At 54.6% G+C, this 20,311-nt stretch overlaps 3 protein-coding genes and 1 non-coding gene across 4 annotated transcripts, besides 2 other annotated features; 2 read left to right on the top strand and 2 right to left on the bottom strand.

Moving 5' to 3' along the window:
• Positions 1 to 1,264: part of a sequence feature (repetitive element) that runs on past the window's edge.
• Positions 652 to 3,501, top strand: CYME_CMF164T. Its single transcript, XR_002461267.1, has one exon. It is a non-coding gene; the product is annotated as a hypothetical transcript (transcript).
• On the bottom strand, positions 2,144 to 4,072 carry CYME_CMF163C (similar to heterogeneous nuclear ribonucleoprotein H3; the record flags this gene model as incomplete). Its single annotated transcript, XM_005535748.1, has 1 exon — positions 2,144 to 4,072. One exon carries the CDS (start codon positions 4,070 to 4,072, stop codon positions 2,144 to 2,146), a length of 1,929 nt encoding a protein of 642 aa, XP_005535805.1.
• A 4,365-nt stretch (positions 4,073 to 8,437) lies between these two features.
• Positions 8,438 to 15,070, top strand: CYME_CMF162C (similar to general negative regulator of transcription cdc39; the record flags this gene model as incomplete). The annotated part of the gene is made up of 1 exon (XM_005535747.1): positions 8,438 to 15,070. The coding sequence occupies one exon, from the start codon at positions 8,438 to 8,440 to the stop codon at positions 15,068 to 15,070; it is 6,633 nt and encodes a 2,210-aa protein (XP_005535804.1).
• Positions 15,071 to 15,097: 27 nt separating this feature from the next.
• CYME_CMF161C (similar to cleavage and polyadenylation specific factor 4, 30kD subunit) lies at positions 15,098 to 15,664 on the bottom strand (the record flags this gene model as incomplete). Its single annotated transcript, XM_005535746.1, has 1 exon — positions 15,098 to 15,664. The coding sequence occupies one exon, from the start codon at positions 15,662 to 15,664 to the stop codon at positions 15,098 to 15,100; it is 567 nt and encodes a 188-aa protein (XP_005535803.1).
• A 2,998-nt stretch (positions 15,665 to 18,662) lies between these two features.
• Positions 18,663 to 19,847: a sequence feature (possible transcribed region).
• Between the last annotated feature and the right edge of the window lie 464 nt (positions 19,848 to 20,311).

Raw genomic sequence — 20,311 nt, 5'->3', positions numbered from 1 at the left:
GTTGGGGAACACAGTGACAAACAAGTGGATGCGCTCCGCGCTAAAAAAAGACATTCTTAAAGCGTGCTTCGGATCTATGGTAGAAAACGACCGATTGATCATTTCAGGGGAAGCTGGAGCGACGGTAGAAGCCACCATGGGCGTCGCTGCTTATCAACATCTCGTTTGTGTGGTCCTGAAAACACAGCGATTCAGTCGCCAAACCGTCCGATTTCATGCATGGCCATCTTGCACCAAAGTCGCAACGGCAGTGTCTCTAGAGCGTCGCGATCTGTATGAAGCAGAGTAGTACTGGTTTGTTGTTGTTTCAGTCCATGAGACTTGCTTCGGCCGAAACGATCGGAGCATCTACAGGTATCCGCAGCGCAGGGCGCACGTTGTATGAACGATCGAATTCGAAGAGAACGAGGATATCATCATCTGTTCTAACTGAAGCGGATTCCAGTAGCGTGCTCAGTTTCGCTCGTAGGGAAGGCTCCTACTACAGCAACAACTTTATCGAATTGTTGAAGACCTTTGTCCCTGACGCCTGGTAGCATCCCTCTATGGGAGAACGTGGTATTCCTCCACGTCGCATACGTTCGAGCTTTGGCCGATGCTGCCGCGGATTCGAGCTGCGTTCCATTCCTCCGTACGCTCCGTGGCTGAACAGAATCGAAGGAGCCTTTTCTATCCTGCAAGCTGATGATCGCTCCACTGGGCGAATCGCTGAAGCTTTCAGCACACAGTGTCACGCCCGGGTGGATGTCGTCTTTCTTCCGCAAGTCCGTCTTCTCCAGAAACGGACCTTACCTAGAGGCATAAACAAGAGCGTTCATTTGAAGAAATCACAATCCAAAGGATGCGCTGGGGTGTACACTTCAGAGAGTCGCGGTCGGGAAGAGTCAGTGGAGCGCTCCGGCAATAGAAAAGCACGGAGCGCTGACAGAGCGAGAAGGGCACCAAGGGTGCGACATCGACGACCCCCTGCACTGGTGCGTTCCGTCAGTGGCACCTAACGCATGGAGGTCGTGAACCGAGACTGGAACGCCGCTGTCAATATCAGAAGATGTGCGGTTCTGAGGAAGAGCCCCAAGGTGCTGACGCGATCCAAATTCCTAGGGTAGCCAGTCATACTCGAAGTGTACAAGAAGAAGCTGAAACCGGTTGCAGGCAGCCGGTCAAAAAAGGCTGGTAGGTGACTCTGAATGGATATTCACTTTCCCTATGCTCGCGAAACATGTTCGCTTCTTAAGCACTGCGCCATAAAGACTCGAGGATAGCTAAAGGAGCTGGCGACTCCCTGAAAATGTGCTATGTCTCGATAATCTCTCGTGTGTGTTTTGCGTTTGCGACGGCACCGTCCCTGAACCAGGTGCGACGAGCTTTCATAGAGGTGTACGGCACTTGGAACTCGGGCGCGTCTGCAGAGGTGCTGGGGTCCGTTTCCCTGCTCGTACCCATATCCATATATCAAAAAGGAAGCTGTTTGGGGACTTGAATTCTACTTCATCGATACGAAACAGTTTTTCACTCGTTCATGACGTCAGAAGCGCGCTTCTGCTCTGTGCGACACACGAGTTGATCAAACTCGCCGGTTACCGGTGAGCCAACAGTGCCGACTCTAAGGGTAGCAAATGCGCACAAACGAGAAAAAAAAACATCGTCTGCAACAGTGCCTCAAACCAGCCTCGGGTCTAGGTTGCCAGATCAGCATCTGCGGGAACTGGTTTCTGGGGAAGGGTGCCATTGTCGATGCGTCGCCATTGTTGGCTACACTGTTTACGGGGTTTTGTATAGGGTCCATTTCCAAGATATTGTCCGGTCTCCGCTTTCAAAGGAAGCTGTTTTCTGTGTAGAGTGAAGGCAGATGAACATCGTTTCTTCAACCTTTGCTGTCAAGCAACACGGCGGACAGGCCGCCGTACATCGCAGTCGATTCCGCGGGACACGTGCAACTGCCTACCCTGGATGGAGTCCAAACGAGAGCGCAAAACCCGGAAAAGATGGGAATCTGGAGCTCCCGCTCTCGGTTCCCAGGAAGCCCTTCAACTGTGAACTACCTCTGCCTCAAGATAAAGTCGCTGGGCGAGCCAGCGAAAAGCGCGGGCTCCTCTGCACTATGAGCTTATCTAGTGGTGGTCTTCACGAGCAGTTGTGTCATTTACACCCCAGCTCTAGTGATTCCAAGTATACCCAAGGCGGCAGCGAGTTCGAAACAAGAAATGCTGGAGAGTTTGACTGGACGGGATCCCAGCAATTGCCCCGACTTGCAAAGGGCTCGATCTCGCTCCGATACGTTTTGAAAAACGAGGGTGAATTCACCACTCGGTTGACCGGTGCTGTTGCGCACCGTGAAGACCGGAGGGATTGTGGTCCCCGGAGGCACTCTGACCCCATGATCAGCGAAGCAAGCGAGTATGCTTGCACCTTGGCTGGTATCCAGCTGGAACGGGGCTATGAAACGATGCACGTCACGCTCTGTGACGGTGGCATCGACTCCCGAAAGACGCAGACAAGGAGACTGTGTCGCCGACATCAGGTCCATGGGGCCTTCACGAGTAGATGCTGAAGTTCCAGCCTGGACGACAGGCGCAAGCCCTTCCGGTGGTGTGTGCGACACCATCTCGGGCCGGAATGTCGCCGAACTTGGCGTCCAGTCGCCTGGTTGACGAAGCGGGACACCCATCGCTACCGCGCTCGCTTGCTGGGATACGTTAGCTGGGCTCAACCCCAGCTCACGATCCGTGCGGTTACCGTTTCGTACTTGTGCCCCACTGGTTGCTGCGGGGCTCCCGGCTGCTCCTAGACCGAGGGCGGCCCTTTTTGCCTCGTAGCGGCTGAGTAGATTCCACATGTCCTGGTGTGATGACAGGAAAACTTCAATATAGCGATGGCCCATGCGATCCTCGTGCTTGTGGAGGCATCGTGAGGCATCTTCTGGAGAGGCAAACTGAACGAAGACCTCGCCAGTTTTGCGCCCCTGGTGATTGTAGACGAACACAATGCCTCCGGGGAGAACCTGCAGCGGGCGGCGAATGAAATCCTCCAATAAGGACGAGTCTGCACCCATCGTGGCCTTCGCGGGCGGCTGTCGAATCCATTCAGCAACGTCACGCGTAGTCGCAGACCATGGCAAGCCTCGTAGGCGCACGACGCTGCCTACCGGTGTTGCCGGTGCTACAGTGCTTGCCGCACTAGCGGTCGAGGACGGGATAACCACTGACTGTGGTGCTCGAGCGGTACTTGCTGTCCCCAGCAATTCGCCACCGGCAAATGGCGTTCCGATGCCAAGCGCATCTCGGTGGCTCCTCACGGGTGGCATTTGCGCAGGAATGCCCATGGCCACGCTTTGTGCAGGCATGAATGCTCCGGGCCATGAGCTGCCACCCACCATCATATCCGCTCCAATGTATGGCAATGTACCCGAGGCGTATCCGTTTCGCGGCATCGATCGCATGAGTCCACTATTCCAAGAAAAGTGTTCCGGGATAAACATGCCTCCGTCTTGGGCGAATCGTGTATGCATTTCTCGGCAGGCTGCAAACGCATCTGCACCGACGGCGCTGCGCACTGGACATATGTAGTAGTCCCCTAATACCAAATCGAGCGAGTTCCGAATGACCGTCTCGGATTCGGGTCCTACTGCCGCCTGTTGGAGCAGCTGCTGTTCCAAGTCGTGTACAAGCTGCATCAGAATTCCCTTGCTAGCGACCACGGTCCCAAATCGACGATCATACTGTACAAAAGCTTGACGCGAATAAGCGGCCAGCTCCTCGATTGCATCGACTAAGTTATACATGACTGCAATATCGTTACTGATGAGTACAGGATATACGCCTCGCCTGTCACTCTCCGCCTCGAGTGCCTCTACAATACGCTCCGCCCCGGCATCCGAAGGCTGCAAGAGCGATCGCAGACGCTGACGTAGTGCAGCTGAGACCGGTCGCACGTACAGCTGCTTGGCATCGAGAACGCGTGCGCGCCGATCACCAACCAGCCACGCGAGACGGAAGACTTCAGAAGCACCCCGATCCCCAAATAGTCGCTGAATATCGAGAAACAACAAATAATCAGGTCCAGTACTCGCCATTCTTCCAAATCACAACAACTGATAAACAAAGAGCTATCGTTGTCGTTGAGACCCAGTTCAGCGAGACTGCTTCAAGTCGCGCATGCGCTCGTTCCGCACAAGTGCGCGCCACCTTCGTAGAGCTTCCCCTTAAAAGCTCACGCCCCAGAGTCTCTTCTACCCAGATAGAGACCAACTCGCCTCACGGCGCAAGACTGGTCTCAAGCTCTCCAACCGCGGAACGCAGCGCCCGTCTACGCTCCTCTTCAGCGAAATGTGCACCTAGCAGCACGCAGTCCAACGCACTCAAAGTCACCGGGTAGGTTCCGGTCCTCTGCTCCTCGACGCACACCCCTGGAGATCTAGGCATCGATTCCACGCAATACCGCGTGGAGGACAGACAGTCACCGAAATCGTGCGTGTGCAGTATGTTTCGTCAGGCAGCGTCTGTCGTACGGAAGTCGACTGCACGACACGCACGGCGCGCGAAATGGTGAACACGACACCGCCCGGTGCCGAAATTGGACACTCGATGGCACCGCCTTGCATGGTGTGCTGCTGCGGAGGCGCACCGCACGCACACGAACAGATCGGAGGCCAGCACCCGCCGGCACATGCACTTTGGGACTCGCTTTCCCGCGCACTGCACGATGGTGGCGCTTTGGATGATTGGGTATAGACGATATCGGATTTTTATGGACTTTATTGGAAAATTGAGGAACGTTATGGGTGCTTCGTTCGGAAGCGTCGCTGGCGGCGCCGTTTTCTTCGATGACGAAACGTTTCCATGGACCATGGATCCCAGACTGCAAGATGGATAATGGCTTTCAGCAAAGCGTGTATCATGCTGCACCCTACCTCCAAGTTCCATGACCTGTTCCCGGATATATACTGGTCGCTTCAGACGTTCTATTGTGCGCCGAATGCACGCCGTGAACATCCGGCATTGCGCTCCCACCTCTGGTACTGATGCAGCACGCAGATAGAACGGCGTTGCCATACGACAGCGGACGTCGGCTCGAGGCGTGGTTCGCGTAACACGGGAATGGCGTATATAATAATTCCGGGAGCCTGCAAGCTGCGCTAACGGACCTACTTCCTGCGACAGCGCGAAGCGGTGTGCTAGGACACTCCCGCAAAGCAGGGCGACACCTAGACGGAGCATACCCGCTCCCAGTCCCAGAATGAATTGCGTTGCAGACGAGTTGCTCAGATCGCATTGAAGCACCTGCCACTGAGAGAGAGGGACATGAACCACGAGCCTGGGAGACTCGTTCGGCTCGCAGGACCCTTTGCCTGTAAGCTGAACTCTCGGCAATATGGAAAGATTTTCTCTCGTTCAACGGTTACCATAGCGAGGGAAATGAAATTTTATCCAGATGCTAGTTAATGGGTCGTTTCTGTTCCTTTTCTGTAGCGCGACAGATACGTGCAGCTCCACATCTGGAAGGCATGAAACACGATATGCGTCTTGGCGTTGAAGGGAAACACGTTTCTTATCATTTGCATGAAGCTCTAACGTACGAGAGGTATCGACGTTGACGCCACCGCAAAGCATCGTCTTTTACCTCAGTTGGGTTCAATCGCCAGGTGCGTGTCATGAAACGTGTTTTCGCGGTTTATAGCAGACGCGTTCAAATTACGCTCTTTTTCAGAAATAAAAAATAAAGAACATTGCGGATAAGGGAATCGAGGTTCCCGGAGGGCCGATGTCACCGACTGCCGGAAAAACACGAAAGAAATCCTCTTTTTCCATATCAAAGAATGGAGAAGTGCAAGTAACGAGGAAGAAGAAGAAACTGGGAATTGGACGACAAAAATGTTTACGACCGACGGGACGATGGCGGGAAGAAATCGACACTGAGTGGACCAGTTTTAGTAATCTTTGGACTGGTGCGTCCAGCCGACTGCAATGCACGCAGGGAGTTCCAGAATCGATACGTCAATGCCGCAATCAATACCAGACGATGCGCGGTGCTGACGACGACAACCGCGGAGATGAGGCAAGCGAACTTCGTAGCGCAGCCTCTCAGACTCATAGTGTACAAGAAAAAGCTGAAGCCAATGGCAGATGGCTCGTCGACAAAGGCCAGGAGGGACCTGTGAGTGGGTATACGTTTACGATCGATAGTCATGGGGCATTTTTTGATTGATCAACGATTTCTGGGAAACTTTTTTCTGAATATGTCGGAAATAGGCTTTGAACCTTGCGCATGAACACTAACCTGCGGGTCACGTACTACTGTCATCAGAACCAGTCTTTGCGGGTTTTTCGGCAACTGGTTCAATTTTTCTCTTTTATCTATGGATTCGAATATGCTAGTGACTCCGTTGCACCCGGATGAGTTGTCAGCAGTCAAAGAATGGTGATCGTAGCGTTAAAAACTTCGAATTTCGATGTTGTCGGCTGTTGTGGTCGGCGGATGTGCACATGCGAGAGTTGTAATCCATACATCGCTTGCCATTATCAGATTCCTTGCATAACGTCGGGATGCTGCATTTCCAACGCTGCCATACGGCTGTGGTCAGGTGTTCCCGTATGTGTCCACCACGATTCATCGTCCAGGTGCTGCCCTGTGCTGCGTGAATGCTTGCCTCATCGCCGTGTACATCCCTTTGACGGAGACAGGGGGCTCGCTTTTATGCCCTATTCCGTTTGCGCGCGCTGGGCAGCTCACTACGATTTCCAGCATGCTCTGGGCGATCCCCCAGGCCAGTAGGTCACCTGCTGTGCGTGCAAGCGCACGATGTTTCATTCGGTGGAGGATTTTTCGAACCTGATGCTGTCTATAATGATACAAGTGCAGTAAGGAAAATCCAGTCTGCAGGAGAGTTCGCGCGACTTCGACCCGACGTTTCTCGCTTCGGGTAAACCTATGACACATTCTCCATTTCATACGATCGCAATGGTGACTCAAATCCGAGGCCGTGGCCCTCCTCCACGCACACAGACAAGACGGGAGCGTCTGCAAGCATTTTCCGTGAGATGGATGATGCTGGTGTGGAATGCCGTATAGTTGACAGCCACAAACACATTGGAATTTGTCCTTCCATATGAATTCATTTTTTGACCTGACAAGGTCAGTAGATTTGATATGAGCGTGCGGACAGGTCGCCAAGCGACGAGATCGATATCTTTCCTTCATCCATCGTGGTGTGCGAATCGCTGCATCCATCATTTGCCTTGAAATGGAAGTTTCGAAAATCTGAAGAATGCGCGATTTGAGCATGTTGCATGTAAGGAAGAGAGAAGCACGGCGACGCGTATCCAGGAACGGGATAACGGTATTCGTTATGTAATAAACCATTGTTTTCGGGCCTTGAGAATCATTTTGACTGCGGTGGCGCAAAGAATTCCATCGACAGAGAGTCGAAGGAGCCACGGCGAAAAGAAAGCCGAGAATCATGAAATTCCGTATGCATAACTGAGCATTTCGTGCTCGACTTCGAATATCGACTCCATGAATGTACGACAAGAGTTCAACCACGAATCGAACGGCATGAACAGATGGAACGGTTCAGCATACTACGATACTCTGGCGAAACCATACAAAGAAATTTTTCGAATTTGATAAGATACCCTGGCGAACAAGCTGAATGCCGTTCGTAACCTCAGATATAGATGGGGTTTTATCTCCCGTTCGAATCAAACTCTAACAGCAATCGTCGTCAAGTCACCATGGCTCTGTACTCACAGAAGCCTCGTCCTCGCCACGAAGCGAATCGAGCTGCTACAAGGCCGCGCGTCCACTTCTAGCGCACGTGCCGCACAGAAGCGTACTCCGTTCGTGTGTATCGCATTTGCAGATGTCATGCACGCGCTGTCTCACGTGAGCTCGATGTGCACCGACGGTAGCGGATGCAGGCAAACTCACTCAACGGCGCATAGCTCGTGACCATGCTGTCCATGCGCATGCACAAGACGCGCCCCTGGTCGCTCACGATGAACCTCGCTTGAAGAAGCTGGCGTACGCTGATGGTGTACCCACTCGCAATTCAAGTGTCTTGCGTGTGCCGAGCGCCTGCGAGCCTCGCGGGCAGATCGATCGCGATGCGTCCACGATCGACGCGCAGGTCGACTCTGCTCAATCATCGACCTTGCACGAAACTATCCTACGATGATTCTTTTCTACCTATGAAGGGATGAAATTATATATTGTTACACTTCTGTACATTGCTGGACAGGACAGACGTGGCACCGAGACGCAGATTGATCGGCATGGCATCGCGGGTCGCTCTGCGTGTCGTCGGGGCAGCGCGCATGCGCATGACGCGGAACCCATCGCGCGCTATCCGCTCTTCGTGGATGACCGCGCTCTCTCAGTTTCCAAGGAAATGAAAGTTTCAAGCAGGAAAGTATAACGCTGTTCGGTTAGTTTGAACGGTATGAACTTTGGGGACTCGAGTACGACACGACAAATAGGTTTAGGTGAGCTGTGGCCGCTCCTGGCAGATGTTGACCTCAAGTGGTTTGCTCGGTTCCTGCGGGTGCTTTTGCAGCTCGCTGAACCTTCTGATGAGGACACGGGACGAATGCCGCGGCTCGAGGCTTCGGGTATTGTCACCGGGAATCGAAGCGGATGTCGTTCTGGACGCCGTTTCACAGCAGAGGATCGGTTTCGACTACCGCTGAGTGCGTGCGCGCTTCTATGGGAACAGGCGCGCGCCTCCAACGACGCTCCCGGAAGACGAGGTCCCGGGGAGGTCGCTGCTGGCGACGAACCGTCGGCTTCGGAGCGCAAGTTTGACTGGGAGGACAGTCAAGCATGCGTTGTGTTCACGCTAGCGGAGCTGTCTTCGTTGGTTCCAGCTTCGATTCGTGAAGACTTTGATTCTGTGTTGCGCTGTTTACTCGAGGATGAGGATGAAGTCATCATCTTAACCGAGAACACACAACTTGAGTTGCTTGATGCTGTATACGTCACAGTTACGGGTCAACCGGGTATCCCAGCCTGTGTCTTGGTGGAACGATCCTATGCGAATGTCGAAGCGCACATATCGCTCTTGTGCTGGGGTCTCTGCGAACAACGGCTGAGCTTTCCCACCTGTACACCGGATTCTTCATTGGAGAATCGGCTGTGTCCAATTGCGCCGATCGAGGGTCTTCATCAGTCGACGGTGAAGCTTATTCAGGAGCATGACGCGTACTGGCGCTGGGGTGTGGTACAGATCCTCGAATACCTGCTGAGCTTCGGTGACACAGCGCTGCGTCCAAAGGCGCAGGCAGCCCTCGAGCAAGGCATTCAGGAGGCGCCCGAGGTGTTGGCATGTGCTCTAGCGGAGACGCCGAAGCCAACCTCAATGGGCGGTGCTGCGCTGCGGGAGCATGCACTGGACGTGCTGCTTCCGTCTTTTCTGATGGGAGGCACGAACCCAAATTCAGCGGCAGTCGCTCGCCGCGTGTGGCAACATGATCGAGCTGCGCTCATACGTGCAGCCATGCACTGTTGGCAGAAAGACAGGGCAGCCGCTGCTCGTCTCCTGGATGTCGCTCAAGACCTCAAGGCTGTACCTGAAACATTGGCAGTGGTGCGTCCTTACGAGTTCGCGATCGATCTGGCGTTGCTGGCTTCACGGCGAGAATACATCAATCTCCGCAAGTGGCTACGCGATCGTCTCCATGATCACGGATCAGAGTTTTTTGGGGCATGCCTCAATTATCTGAGCGAGCGGGCGGCACAGGGAGATGCAGCTGCGCTCTTTTCGCTTGAGGCTACGGCTACGATGCTCAAGGTGTTGACAGAGAACGTCGGCCTCGTGGACGAGCGCATGCGCGAAGAGCTCGATCAGCTTTGTCGAACTTCGGCAAAAGAGGGAGATAGCCAGGATGCTTTTCCACCAGAGATCGAGGAGCGAGCGAATCAGTTTTTCCAACGCATCTATGCGGAGAAAACGTCCATAGCGCAAGCGATAACTGAGCTCCAGGAGCTTCAAAATTCACACACCGAATCGGATGATATGCTGGTGCGCTGCATCATTCACAATCTGCTCGATGAGTATCGGTTTTTCAGTCGGTACCCGGATCGAGAGCTCCGCATAACAGCGGAACTTTTTGGTGCGCTCATCAAAAATGAGATCGTGGTTCCACACTCCCTGATGTTCACGCTGATCATGCGGTATCTTTTGGAATCACTGCGAAAGTCGCCGCCGAATAAGATGTTCCAGTTTGGTCTCATGGCGCTGGGAACTTTTCAGCATCGCCTTGCGGAGTGGCCCCAATACGCCAGATACATCGTTCAGATGCCACACCTGCGCCAAACAGCTCCTGAGTTTTTCCAATCGGTCTTGGCGATCGTAGAGGGCGCCGAAGGCCACGAGGCATTCCACGGAGAGGCACCAGATGAATCCGATGCTTTCCGCAGCGGCGCGAAGAAACCAGTGGCAGTTGAGCTCAGCACAGGCGCTGACGCCAAGTCGACGAGCGCCAGCGCCGAGCGTGCTTCCCCAAGAGTTCGCGGTGAAACAGTAGCCGGCGCAGGAATGCAGGATATGCACAAAAACATTATGGGTGCTGCGGAGCGTGCTTCGACATCAGCGTCACCCTCGAGTGCCGTAGCTGCATTCGGTCTCTCGACACCGACCACCTTAGAGGTACTGCTGCGGGCATCGCGCGATGAGCAGCGACCTATGAGCGTTCCTGATACATCAATTCAGGATAAGGTGCACTTTATTTTCAATAACCTCTCTCCGGAGAACATGGACAGCAAGGTGCGCGAATGTTTCGAGATTGTTCACGAGGAGTACTGGGATTATCTTGCACAGTACATTGTGGTGAAGCGCGCATCCATCGAGCCAAACTTCCAGGCTACCTACGTCATGTTCCTGGAGCATGCACCCCATCTGATACCACTGGTTCTCCGCAAATCGTACGATAATGTGCGCATTCTGCTGAACTCGGAAAAGATCCGCTACAGTACCGCGGAGCGCTCTGTGCTCAAAAACATCGGGATGTGGATCGGTTCGCTCACGCTGGCTCGGAATCGACCTATTCTTCGCCGCGATCTGGACCTCAAAGCGCTTATCTTGCAGGCGTACACCACCGGGCTGCTCATTGCCGTTATCCCATTTGTTTGCAAGATACTGGACGCATGTCGAGTGTCGCGCATCTTCCGCTTGCCGAACCCCTGGATCGCCGCCATCTTTGGACTGCTTCGCGAGATCTACGAGCTTTCCGATCTGAAACTGAATTTGAAGTTCGAGGTCGAGGTGCTGTGCAAGAACGTGGAGATCGATCTCCACAGCGTGAAACCCACGCACCTGCTCGCTTCTCGCAGCCGCCCCGTGGGTCGTGAGAACCCCGATTTCACATTCAAAGAGGGTAGCGACCTCTTGGCGAGTCCGAGTTCACGTCGAGAGATGCTCACGCCGCACAGCGCGACACCATCGACGTTACCGACAGCGGCAACACCGGGCTTGGCGACAACCGGTACGGAACGGCCGCCTGGTGCAGCAACAGCAGCAGCAGGTGCAGGTGCAGGTGCAGGTGCAGCAACAGCAGCTCTAGCCTCGACGCCGGCTGGAGCACTCGCGAGCGCAACACGAGCCGACCGCTCCGACGATCGTTCGAGTTTCGATCTGGGCGCACTGCGCTCCTCGTTGCACTTGGCGACCACGGCGCCTCCGCTGGCGGCTGCAAGAGCTGCCCAGCTTGCAGCACAAACCGCAGCGATTGCCGACGGCGTGACCGTGATTCCCAACCTCTCCCAGTACATCAGTGTGAATGAACACCCCGAGTTGTTCCAGAATCCATCTGTACTCAAGAGAATTGTAGCAGTTGCTATTGATCGAGCAATCCGCGAATTTATTCAACCAGTGACCGAGCGTTCCGCACTCATCGCCCTGGTAACAACACGGGAGCTCGTCGCCAAGGACTTTAGTCAAGCAGATGGAGAGCTAGCGCTCATGGCTGGGCAGCGCATGGCACAGGCGTTAGCCAGCGGCCTGGCGCACATCACGTGCAAGGATCCCTTGCGTATTTCCATGATAGGGCATTTAAGATCAGTTTTTTCTAATATCGGTGGTGATCAGACGATCGTCGAACAAGCAGTGCAGGGCATTGTCGCGGAGAATCTGGATACCGCTTGTGCGATTATTGAACGTGCTGCAGCGGAGCGGGCGACACGCGAGCTGGATGCCAACATGCTGGTTGCAGCAATGAGTTCGCATCGGCGGATGCCGCAGCTGCCTCCGTCACTCGTGTCTGTGATGCAACAACCGCCGATACCGCTGTTGCAACCACCGGCTAGCGTCTATGAGGCATTCTCTATGCGGGCAACGGCACTGTGGAATTATGGAGCGATGGAGAATCACGTGGTGAAGACCACTGGGTATCCGTCGGCGTTTGCTTCTGCTCCTCCATCGGTAGCGCCGCTCTCTGTAGCGGGGCAATCGACGAGCGCTCCAATGGGTGTTGGCGGAGTGGCGACTGCAGTGACCTCTTCGGCGATACCCATAGCGGTTGCGACGACAGATGCAACAGGCGCCGGACCAGCAGCTGCGCAGCGCTTCCCCAGTGGCGCAGCAGCAGCAGCAGCAGCAGCAGCAGCAGCAGCAGCACCACCACCGCCAGCAGCAGTAGCGTCTGCGGTGTCGACTCCGGGGGGCCTCACGGAATCGCCTGATGCCCTGATGCGCATGGTGAGCGCTGAAGAGCGCTTCATGCAGGCCTACGCGCTGCTGATGAATGTGGCGAACGCGGAGCTGCAAGCCAATCCGGAGATGACGCTCTCGGCGGCTGGCGGCACGAAACGCGTTCTTCAGCAAATCGCTGCGCTGGTGCGACGGTTTGGCGATATGGAGCGGCTGTGTGTATCGCTGGCGATGAAAGTGTTTCGGTGGCTGCTTGACGCGCGCGTGCGTCTCCTTGTAGAAACGCACGTTGTTTTGCTCAAACTACTCAGCGATCCGGCGCCACGAATCCATGCGGATGTAGCTTCCTGGTGTGCAGCCCTGAGCGCGAAGGGCAACAACACGAACGTGGACGCGGATCATCCACTGGGCGTTGGCGTCGAGCTCACACCCGATATCCTGCACGCACTGCAGCGGGGCGGTTTTGACGTGCTGCACTCGCGGCTGCTGGATGCAGCAGCTCCGCAGACACCCGGGCCAGCCTATGCTGGAGGCATTAGCAACGCTGGTGGCGGTGCTGGTGGCGGTGGTAGTAGTGCAGCGGCAGCGCCGTCGCTTGCGCCTATGGAGATGGCGGGTGCGGGTGCGGGTGCGGCTGGTATGCTGCCTCCAGCACCGCCGCTTGCTGGCGTGCCTGTTCCAGGGACGTCGCTCCAGGCGTCCCCATTGATGATGCAGAAATGCGGCACCGCAGGTGCCGTGAGCAATACCTCCGAACGGGAACAAATCGCGCATCTCATGGACGCCTGGCAGCATATCCGCAATTCGGGCAGTTCCTTGAGTGAGCTGCTTCCTTTACTGAGTCGTTTCCAGCTAGATGCGCTGGTACCGGCGGTCGTTGCTTACGCGCTGGAACCCGGACATCAAGTGCTACCATCCGCTGTCGATGAGGCAGCGCTTCTCGTTGTTGCACTTGTTCGCGAAGTGCCCGGCCTTGATCTTTCGGAGCGGATGGTGCTGCTGCAGGCTGCGCTGCAGGAGGCAGTACAGCAGTTGCTACGGAATGCTGGGGACCCACGACCTCCTGCCTGGTTTTTGCGCAGTTTGGCTCGGGCGCTGCACGATACCGACCGCGAACGATACTCGAAAGACGCTTCCGACGATGACCGCCCTGCTAGCAACGAAGTCGCGGGCAGCGAAGGCCCGGCCAGCTCGACGCCGGACTTGAGCATGTCGAGCCCGCAGATTTTGTCCTTGTTTGGCGTTGCGCTGCACGCCATCCGGCCGGCTGTCGCACCAGTCTTCGCTTTTTCGTGGCTAGAACTGGTCTCGTGTCCGCTGCTAATGCCAAGGATGCTTCTGAGTAGGCAACGGGCCGGTTGGCCTGCCTTTCAGCGTCTACTCGTGGATGCGCTGGAGTTTCTGCAACCCTTTCTGAACGCCGTTCCCAAGGGTCAGCCATTGAGATCAGCGGTGCGCCTCTTTTATCGTGGTGTGTTGCGGCTTCTTTTAGTAGTCCTCCATGATTTCCCAGAGCTTTTGGTGGAATCGGCGCCGGTTCTCTGTGATTACATACCGCTGCATTGCGTGCAGCTACGAAACCTGGTGTTGAGTGCGTTTCCGTCCAAGTTGCGGCTGCCGGACCCGTTCTCCCCCGAGGTGACCATCGAAAGCGCAACCAAGATACATACGGTGCCACGTCTGAGCGCCAATCCAGCTTCAGTATTGGGACGAAGCGAACTCCGTGCGGTGCTCGATGAATATCTGCAGCAGGGCGCCCCGACTGGATTCATGTTGAACTTGTCCGCGCGCTTGCGGGCTGACGATCCACTTGGCAGGTATGTGGTGCCGCTTGTGAACGCCGCTGTGCTCTACGTGGGTCAGTACGCTGTGCAGGCCCGGGCAATGGAAAGCTTTATTCCAGTCTTTCTGCATTTTGCAGAAGAGCTTGATGACGAGGGTCGTTTCCTGCTCATTTGCGCGATGGCGAATCAGATTCGCTACCCCAATGCGCATACCAGCTTTTTTGCGCTGTCGCTGCTGCACCTGTTTCGCCACGGACACGTTCGCATTCGTGAACTGATTGCCAGGGTTCTTGTTGAGCGCCTGTTTGCAGCAAGACCGCATCCATGGGGCCTCCTCGTGGTCTTTCTCGAACTGGTACGGAATCCCGAGTACGGCTTCTGGCAGAGTGACTTTATCCAGCTTGCTCCGGAACTCCATCGTTTGATGGACAATGTAGCGCGCACTTGTCTGGGGGTTGCGGACGCTCGAGCCGCAGCTGCCGCAGGTCTCAGTTCTGAGCGGAAGAGTGCCCCGCGCGGCATGAACGCAACCTCGCTGAGCCCCAGCATGGGCGCTGCTGCAGAGACACCAGGCGGCAGCACTGGTGCTGGTGGCGGTGCTGGCGACAAGAGCCGCCAAAACCTCCCCGACGACACGAACCGGTAAGTGCGCACACGCCCGGCACTTTTCTGCCTAGCGCCAGGAAACACTGCGATCACCGAATCGTTCCGCCTCGTGCAGCACCTGTTGCAGGTCGATCTCAAACTTGGCGTGTCCAAAGCGACACGCTGGTCCCTTGGGACAAAAACCGCCCAAATAATTCGCACACGCTACTTTCTGCACGTGCTTGTAACGACACCGCGGTCCATGTTTGCAGAAACCACGGGCATAGAAAGGACACTCCATACGTCGGGAGTCGGCAACAACGTGGCGGTACATGCACTCGTCGTTGGTGCACTCGCCGTAGCGACTGAAAAAGAAACACTCTGGCATCTTGTCAAGCTCAAAACGGTGAACAAACTCGCACTCTATACCTTTTTTGCATAGTCCACGTAACCAGTGTTTGCAGACAATCAGTGACTTGCTTCTAGAGTGGCGGTACTGGCAGAGGTCGCCCCGTTCGCAGCGGTTCTCTAACCACGCCTGGCATATGTCTGTATCTTTCCCGGGTGCAGTTTGGTCGTCGTACTCCTGCTGCGCTAACCCGGTGTACTTTTCAAACTCATAAATGATTTCCTGCTCGTTTTGATTAATCGTCATCAGTTCATTCTGGGTCAGCGTTTCACGATAGACTGCCACAAATTCTCAAGCGCAGTTCCGCGGCTGTCGCGTGAATCCACACCAACGTCGAGACGCTTCTCGGGCGTTCTTCGACCGGTGGCCTCCTATGAGTTTCAGCTTCTCCTTGTGCGTTTCTAGAGTCTAAGAGGCTGCCCCAGAAAGTTCAATTGTGTTCTTTCCTCGGGTATTTTCTTCAGTATCGCACATTGTCTGCTATTCATAGCAGCGTTAAGGTCTCGGTTCACGAACTCCATGCGTTTCTTGCATCTGATGGGATTCAGCGTTGCGAGGATTCCTCGGATTCGCTCCCTCTGAACCACTGTAGTTTCATTATCGTTCCGCAGGGCAAACATCCTGTTTTTCTCGTCTATCCCTCATCGTCGTCTTCTTCGTCACTCGGTACTTGGCGAGAAACGGATCTTTTTCGTTTTTTGTGGAACGGGGTGGTGACGGCGCTCTCAAGCATCTTCGAGTTGCATGTCCATAACTTTCCCTTTGATTTTTTCAAGATAAACGCATTTCTTGACGACCCTGGGTGAGCGTCTTCCCCGAGAGACAAGGACTTGTGGAAGAGAGACGACATGTGCCCCGGTGGGTCACCGTGCGCTGAACGCTTCAGCGAATCGCCCATTGGAGCGATGACTACGTTTCACGATAGAGCAGACTCCCTCGATGGGGTCGACCAACGAAAAGTACTGGGGAACGAAAACCAGCTTTACCTAGTGAGAATAGACAGAATCACGCTTGCAACCCGAATGGTGAAATGTCATGTTGTCCAACAGCAGGACGGCGCAAGACGTCAGAGGAAAGTCTTCAATGATTCGACAAAGCGGATGCTGATCTACAAGCCTCCTCTGCGATCGAAACTGAGGTCGCCAAATGAATACACTCCAGATAGAAGAGATGGTGTTATCGTTCGCTTCGAGTTTGATCGTACATAAAAAGAGCTCCATGCACCTCGAAGATACCCGTGCATGGTCCGATCGTTTCTTCCGAAGCAAGTTTCATTGACTGAACAAACACAGCGACGTGCCCGTGTTTCATACTTACAATGACTTTCCAGGAACGCTGTATTCGTTGCGATTTCGCTGGAAGTTTGCCGTGTATGACCAAGGACTCTTTATCTGCAACTAGATCCCATTGTTTTCAGGACGGTACTTACAATCTGTTGAGAAACAGAGACGCTTGTGGTCGTTACGATCGTCGGTTTTGCTTCCTGTACGGTAATCAACAGGTCGTTTTCTGCCACGGACCGAAAGCACTTTTGAGAATATCAGTTTTTGGCACAGCGCGTATCTTCTTGTATTTATCAGTCTTCCTCAACCATCTGAGTACTGTCGTATAACTGAACTGAAGGAGGAACACAGTCCGCTATGTACTGTTCAGAAATGAATCTATTCTACAGGCAATCCGTCTCCAATCTATAGATTACATTGCATCGCGAATTCGATCTCCTGCTATGTACCGTATCAGGGGTGAACCCAAAGTACGTTGATAGTCTACAAGCGATTTGATCATGGCAGTGGTATCTATCCACGTTAGCTTGGAATGGGACGGGTACACTTTGATCATGCCGATGTGCACGATTCGGTTTGCTTTGCTCCCAGGTGTTTCGCAACTGCGACCTCGGCGAGCTGTTCCTACTACGGATTCGTTTCTCTACCACATCTCCAGTTTTCAAGTAGCTGGTGTGCCCTTTCTTTCCAGCTACGATGTTCACAGTCAAAGCATAGTGATGGCGGCGTTCGAGTCCCGATCTCGTGGCTTCCAGCAGTGGTCCACGCATTCGATGTACGGGCGGAGGGCGCTATCGACGCTTTGCCTACTATGTCCTTCTTCATTGGTTACAGCTTCGTTGCGATCTTCGCAGCGTGAACACTTGAATGTAACAAGGTCTTCCCATATGTCGACAACGCAGCACCGCCGAGCGCTGCCCGGCGCCCCGTTAACATCTTCTTCGTCGCCCGGTACGTGCCGTTGACTGGTACAGAAGGCTCCGCTCTCTGTGCCGACCTCCGGTACCGCTCCTGGTACCGCACCGGACGATCGCGTACTTCCCCCTGGAGAAACATTCGGCGAGCATTGGGTCCGGTTCACATGCACCTGCGAGCTATTTCATTCGATAGAGGATTTGCGGAATGCGATGTTGTACACGCTGAAAAAAGCTACCGCTGGAAAATGGACATTGGAAAAAACATGTGAACTTGCAATTCGTCTAGGCACCCTTCGCACAAAACGATGAGACTTGCTCCACGGCAGGCAATCGCCGCAATGACTCGCGTCCGAGCCTGAGGCCCTTCTCCCCGCAGACAACAGGGACGGGAACCTCTCGGTGCAGATCCCGTGAGCGCTATCATGCTGCTGTCTGGAGCAGTTTCTTCGATGACCAGAAAAAAAACGAGGTTTCATCTTTCGAACGGAATCCATCCTTTGAGATGACCACTGCAGTGAACGATCGGCATGAGCTTGCAAAGACGTCGTCAAGCGATGTCTTCCAGACGTTTCCTTGTCGATCCCGGGGCGCGAGTTGCCGCGCCCACAGCTTACAGTGAACAAGAACCCTCAAAAACTTGCAGCATGCGATAATCGAGTATGCTTCATGTAAGAAGAGGAGCAGAATGTAGGCTTGTATGGAAGCATTGCAGGATCATATCGGTCATTTTCCTGGGCTCTATTGGCGGGCTTCGTAAATCAGCCAGATCCCGGTGACGTCAGAATTTCCGGCGTAAAGAATCGAAGGAGCCACTCCGAATACACAACCGAAAATCATAGGAAAAGGAATGCATTCTATCGTTTATTGCTGCACGTCCAACATCGATGCTGTCCATTTAACAAAAATTCGGAAAAACGTCGCAAGTCAGGAACAGCGCAGGCACTTCAGTGTACCGTTATTGCATGTCAAAGGAACAGGTTCGTGTGCGCGATGCTCAAAATCCATCGGTCGAGCTAACGAGACGGCGATGATGCGGCATGTCCAGATCGAAGCGTACCAGTAGTGAAACCGCTCCTTCGAGACGTACATTTTTCGTCGGCAACCTCACATTCCGTCGCCAGGGTGCTTGATCAACCACATGCGGAATCGGAGAAGACGTAGCTCGTCTCCTCAAAAAAAAACGACGTTCTGGAAAGCAGAACATCGACATTTCAACGCTGCACTAGCATGCCCCCAGACGTCCATTAGGACGCATCCCCGTTTCCCTGCAACGAACCGAGGCAAGAAGCGCACCAGCTGGAGAGGTGCGGCGTATCCTACGATTGCGCAAACCTAACGTGCGAGACTGCGTGCACTCAGCCGGAGACTTCATGTGTTGCGGATGCTCGGTTTACGGTCGCGGTGCGCTTCCGCACATGCCTAGTTCAAAAACAGCTTCTGCGATCATTCAGTCGGTGCCGCGTCCGCGTTACGCACACGAGACCAAAAACGGGTGCGCTCCCTAGACCAGCCTCAGACCCAAAAGTTCCCGCGGGCTCCACGCCACCAAACCTGATCCACGACGTTGATTCTCGTATCGGACACGGTTGCTCTCCGATCGCGCGAACATCTGGTGCGCACCCAGCGACCACTCGCCGAGCTTCTGGTGCCAGTGAGCTTTTGGCCAGAGCCCCGTGCACCTTCGCAATAATACCACCACTGAACCGCTGCAGTGTGCTTCTTAGCCGTTGCCCCCACAGCACTAGGCCGCGACACGCACGACACCTGTCCCTACCGCAACCAGAGCGATAGCGAGCCGTTACTTGAACGAGCGGGAAATGGGGTTCAGCACGGTAGGTTCACCGGCTTCACGCTCCTTTTGGAGCGCGCGCTTCTCCGTTTCCGCCTGCCAGTCCTCCACCACCGTTCGCGGACGGCTTCCGATGCGTCGCGAGAACTCCACCATGGTATACGCAAATACAAGCGATAAACCGACACCTCCGAGAAGCTGGACAGACTTTGGAAAACGCGCAACGGCCGGCCAAGGGTGCCAGTCCGTTCCAGTTCGGTTCATGGACATGGGTTTCTAGAGAGCGTCTGTGCAACACTATCTCGCAAGATGAACTCAAAATAAGAAGTATTCGGTCAGGTTCCCGGGACAAGCACTGTTCAATACTCTTAAGTCCGCTCACGCAAAGCTGCCGCCCACACAGCCAGCCGTGAAAGCGCTAAACGCTCGCAGCCCGACACAGAGATCCCATGGCTCATGCGCGCGCGAGCGCTCTCGACGAACCGCTCGACGGCAGGGTCGCGCACGGGGCGGCGCCTGCCGGCCTGCTGGCTGGCTAGTCAGCTTCCGCTGTGTCTTCATGATCCAGTGGATGGGTACTCTTTTAGTCTAAAAGGTTCATTAATGTACATACTTAGCGATCAGGCAACGTATTGCGTGGCATCGGTGCATGCGCGCAATCAAAGTGTGAATGAGACATGCCTATATGAATAAATCCATACTAGGATGAATAACTACATTTATGCCCCCGCTTCGCCTCCAGCACAAGGCACCGTCGCCCGGTACAGAACGGCAACGGTAATGCGCGCTTCTATGCTCATGTACCTGCTTGCTTGCGGGTGAATACGGGGGCAACCAGCTGGCGTCCAGTACAGGCAGTGTGCCTCGTGAGGTGCAGGCCAAGGCACCGAGCTTTTGGCTCTCG

This window comes from Cyanidioschyzon merolae, chromosome 6 (assembly GCF_000091205.1).
Source record: "Cyanidioschyzon merolae strain 10D DNA, chromosome 6, complete genome".
In the NCBI taxonomy this organism is placed as follows: Eukaryota; Rhodophyta; class Bangiophyceae; order Cyanidiales; family Cyanidiaceae; genus Cyanidioschyzon; species Cyanidioschyzon merolae.
Note: the sequence above shows the minus strand (reverse complement) of the source record. Positions and strands in the feature narration are given on the sequence as shown.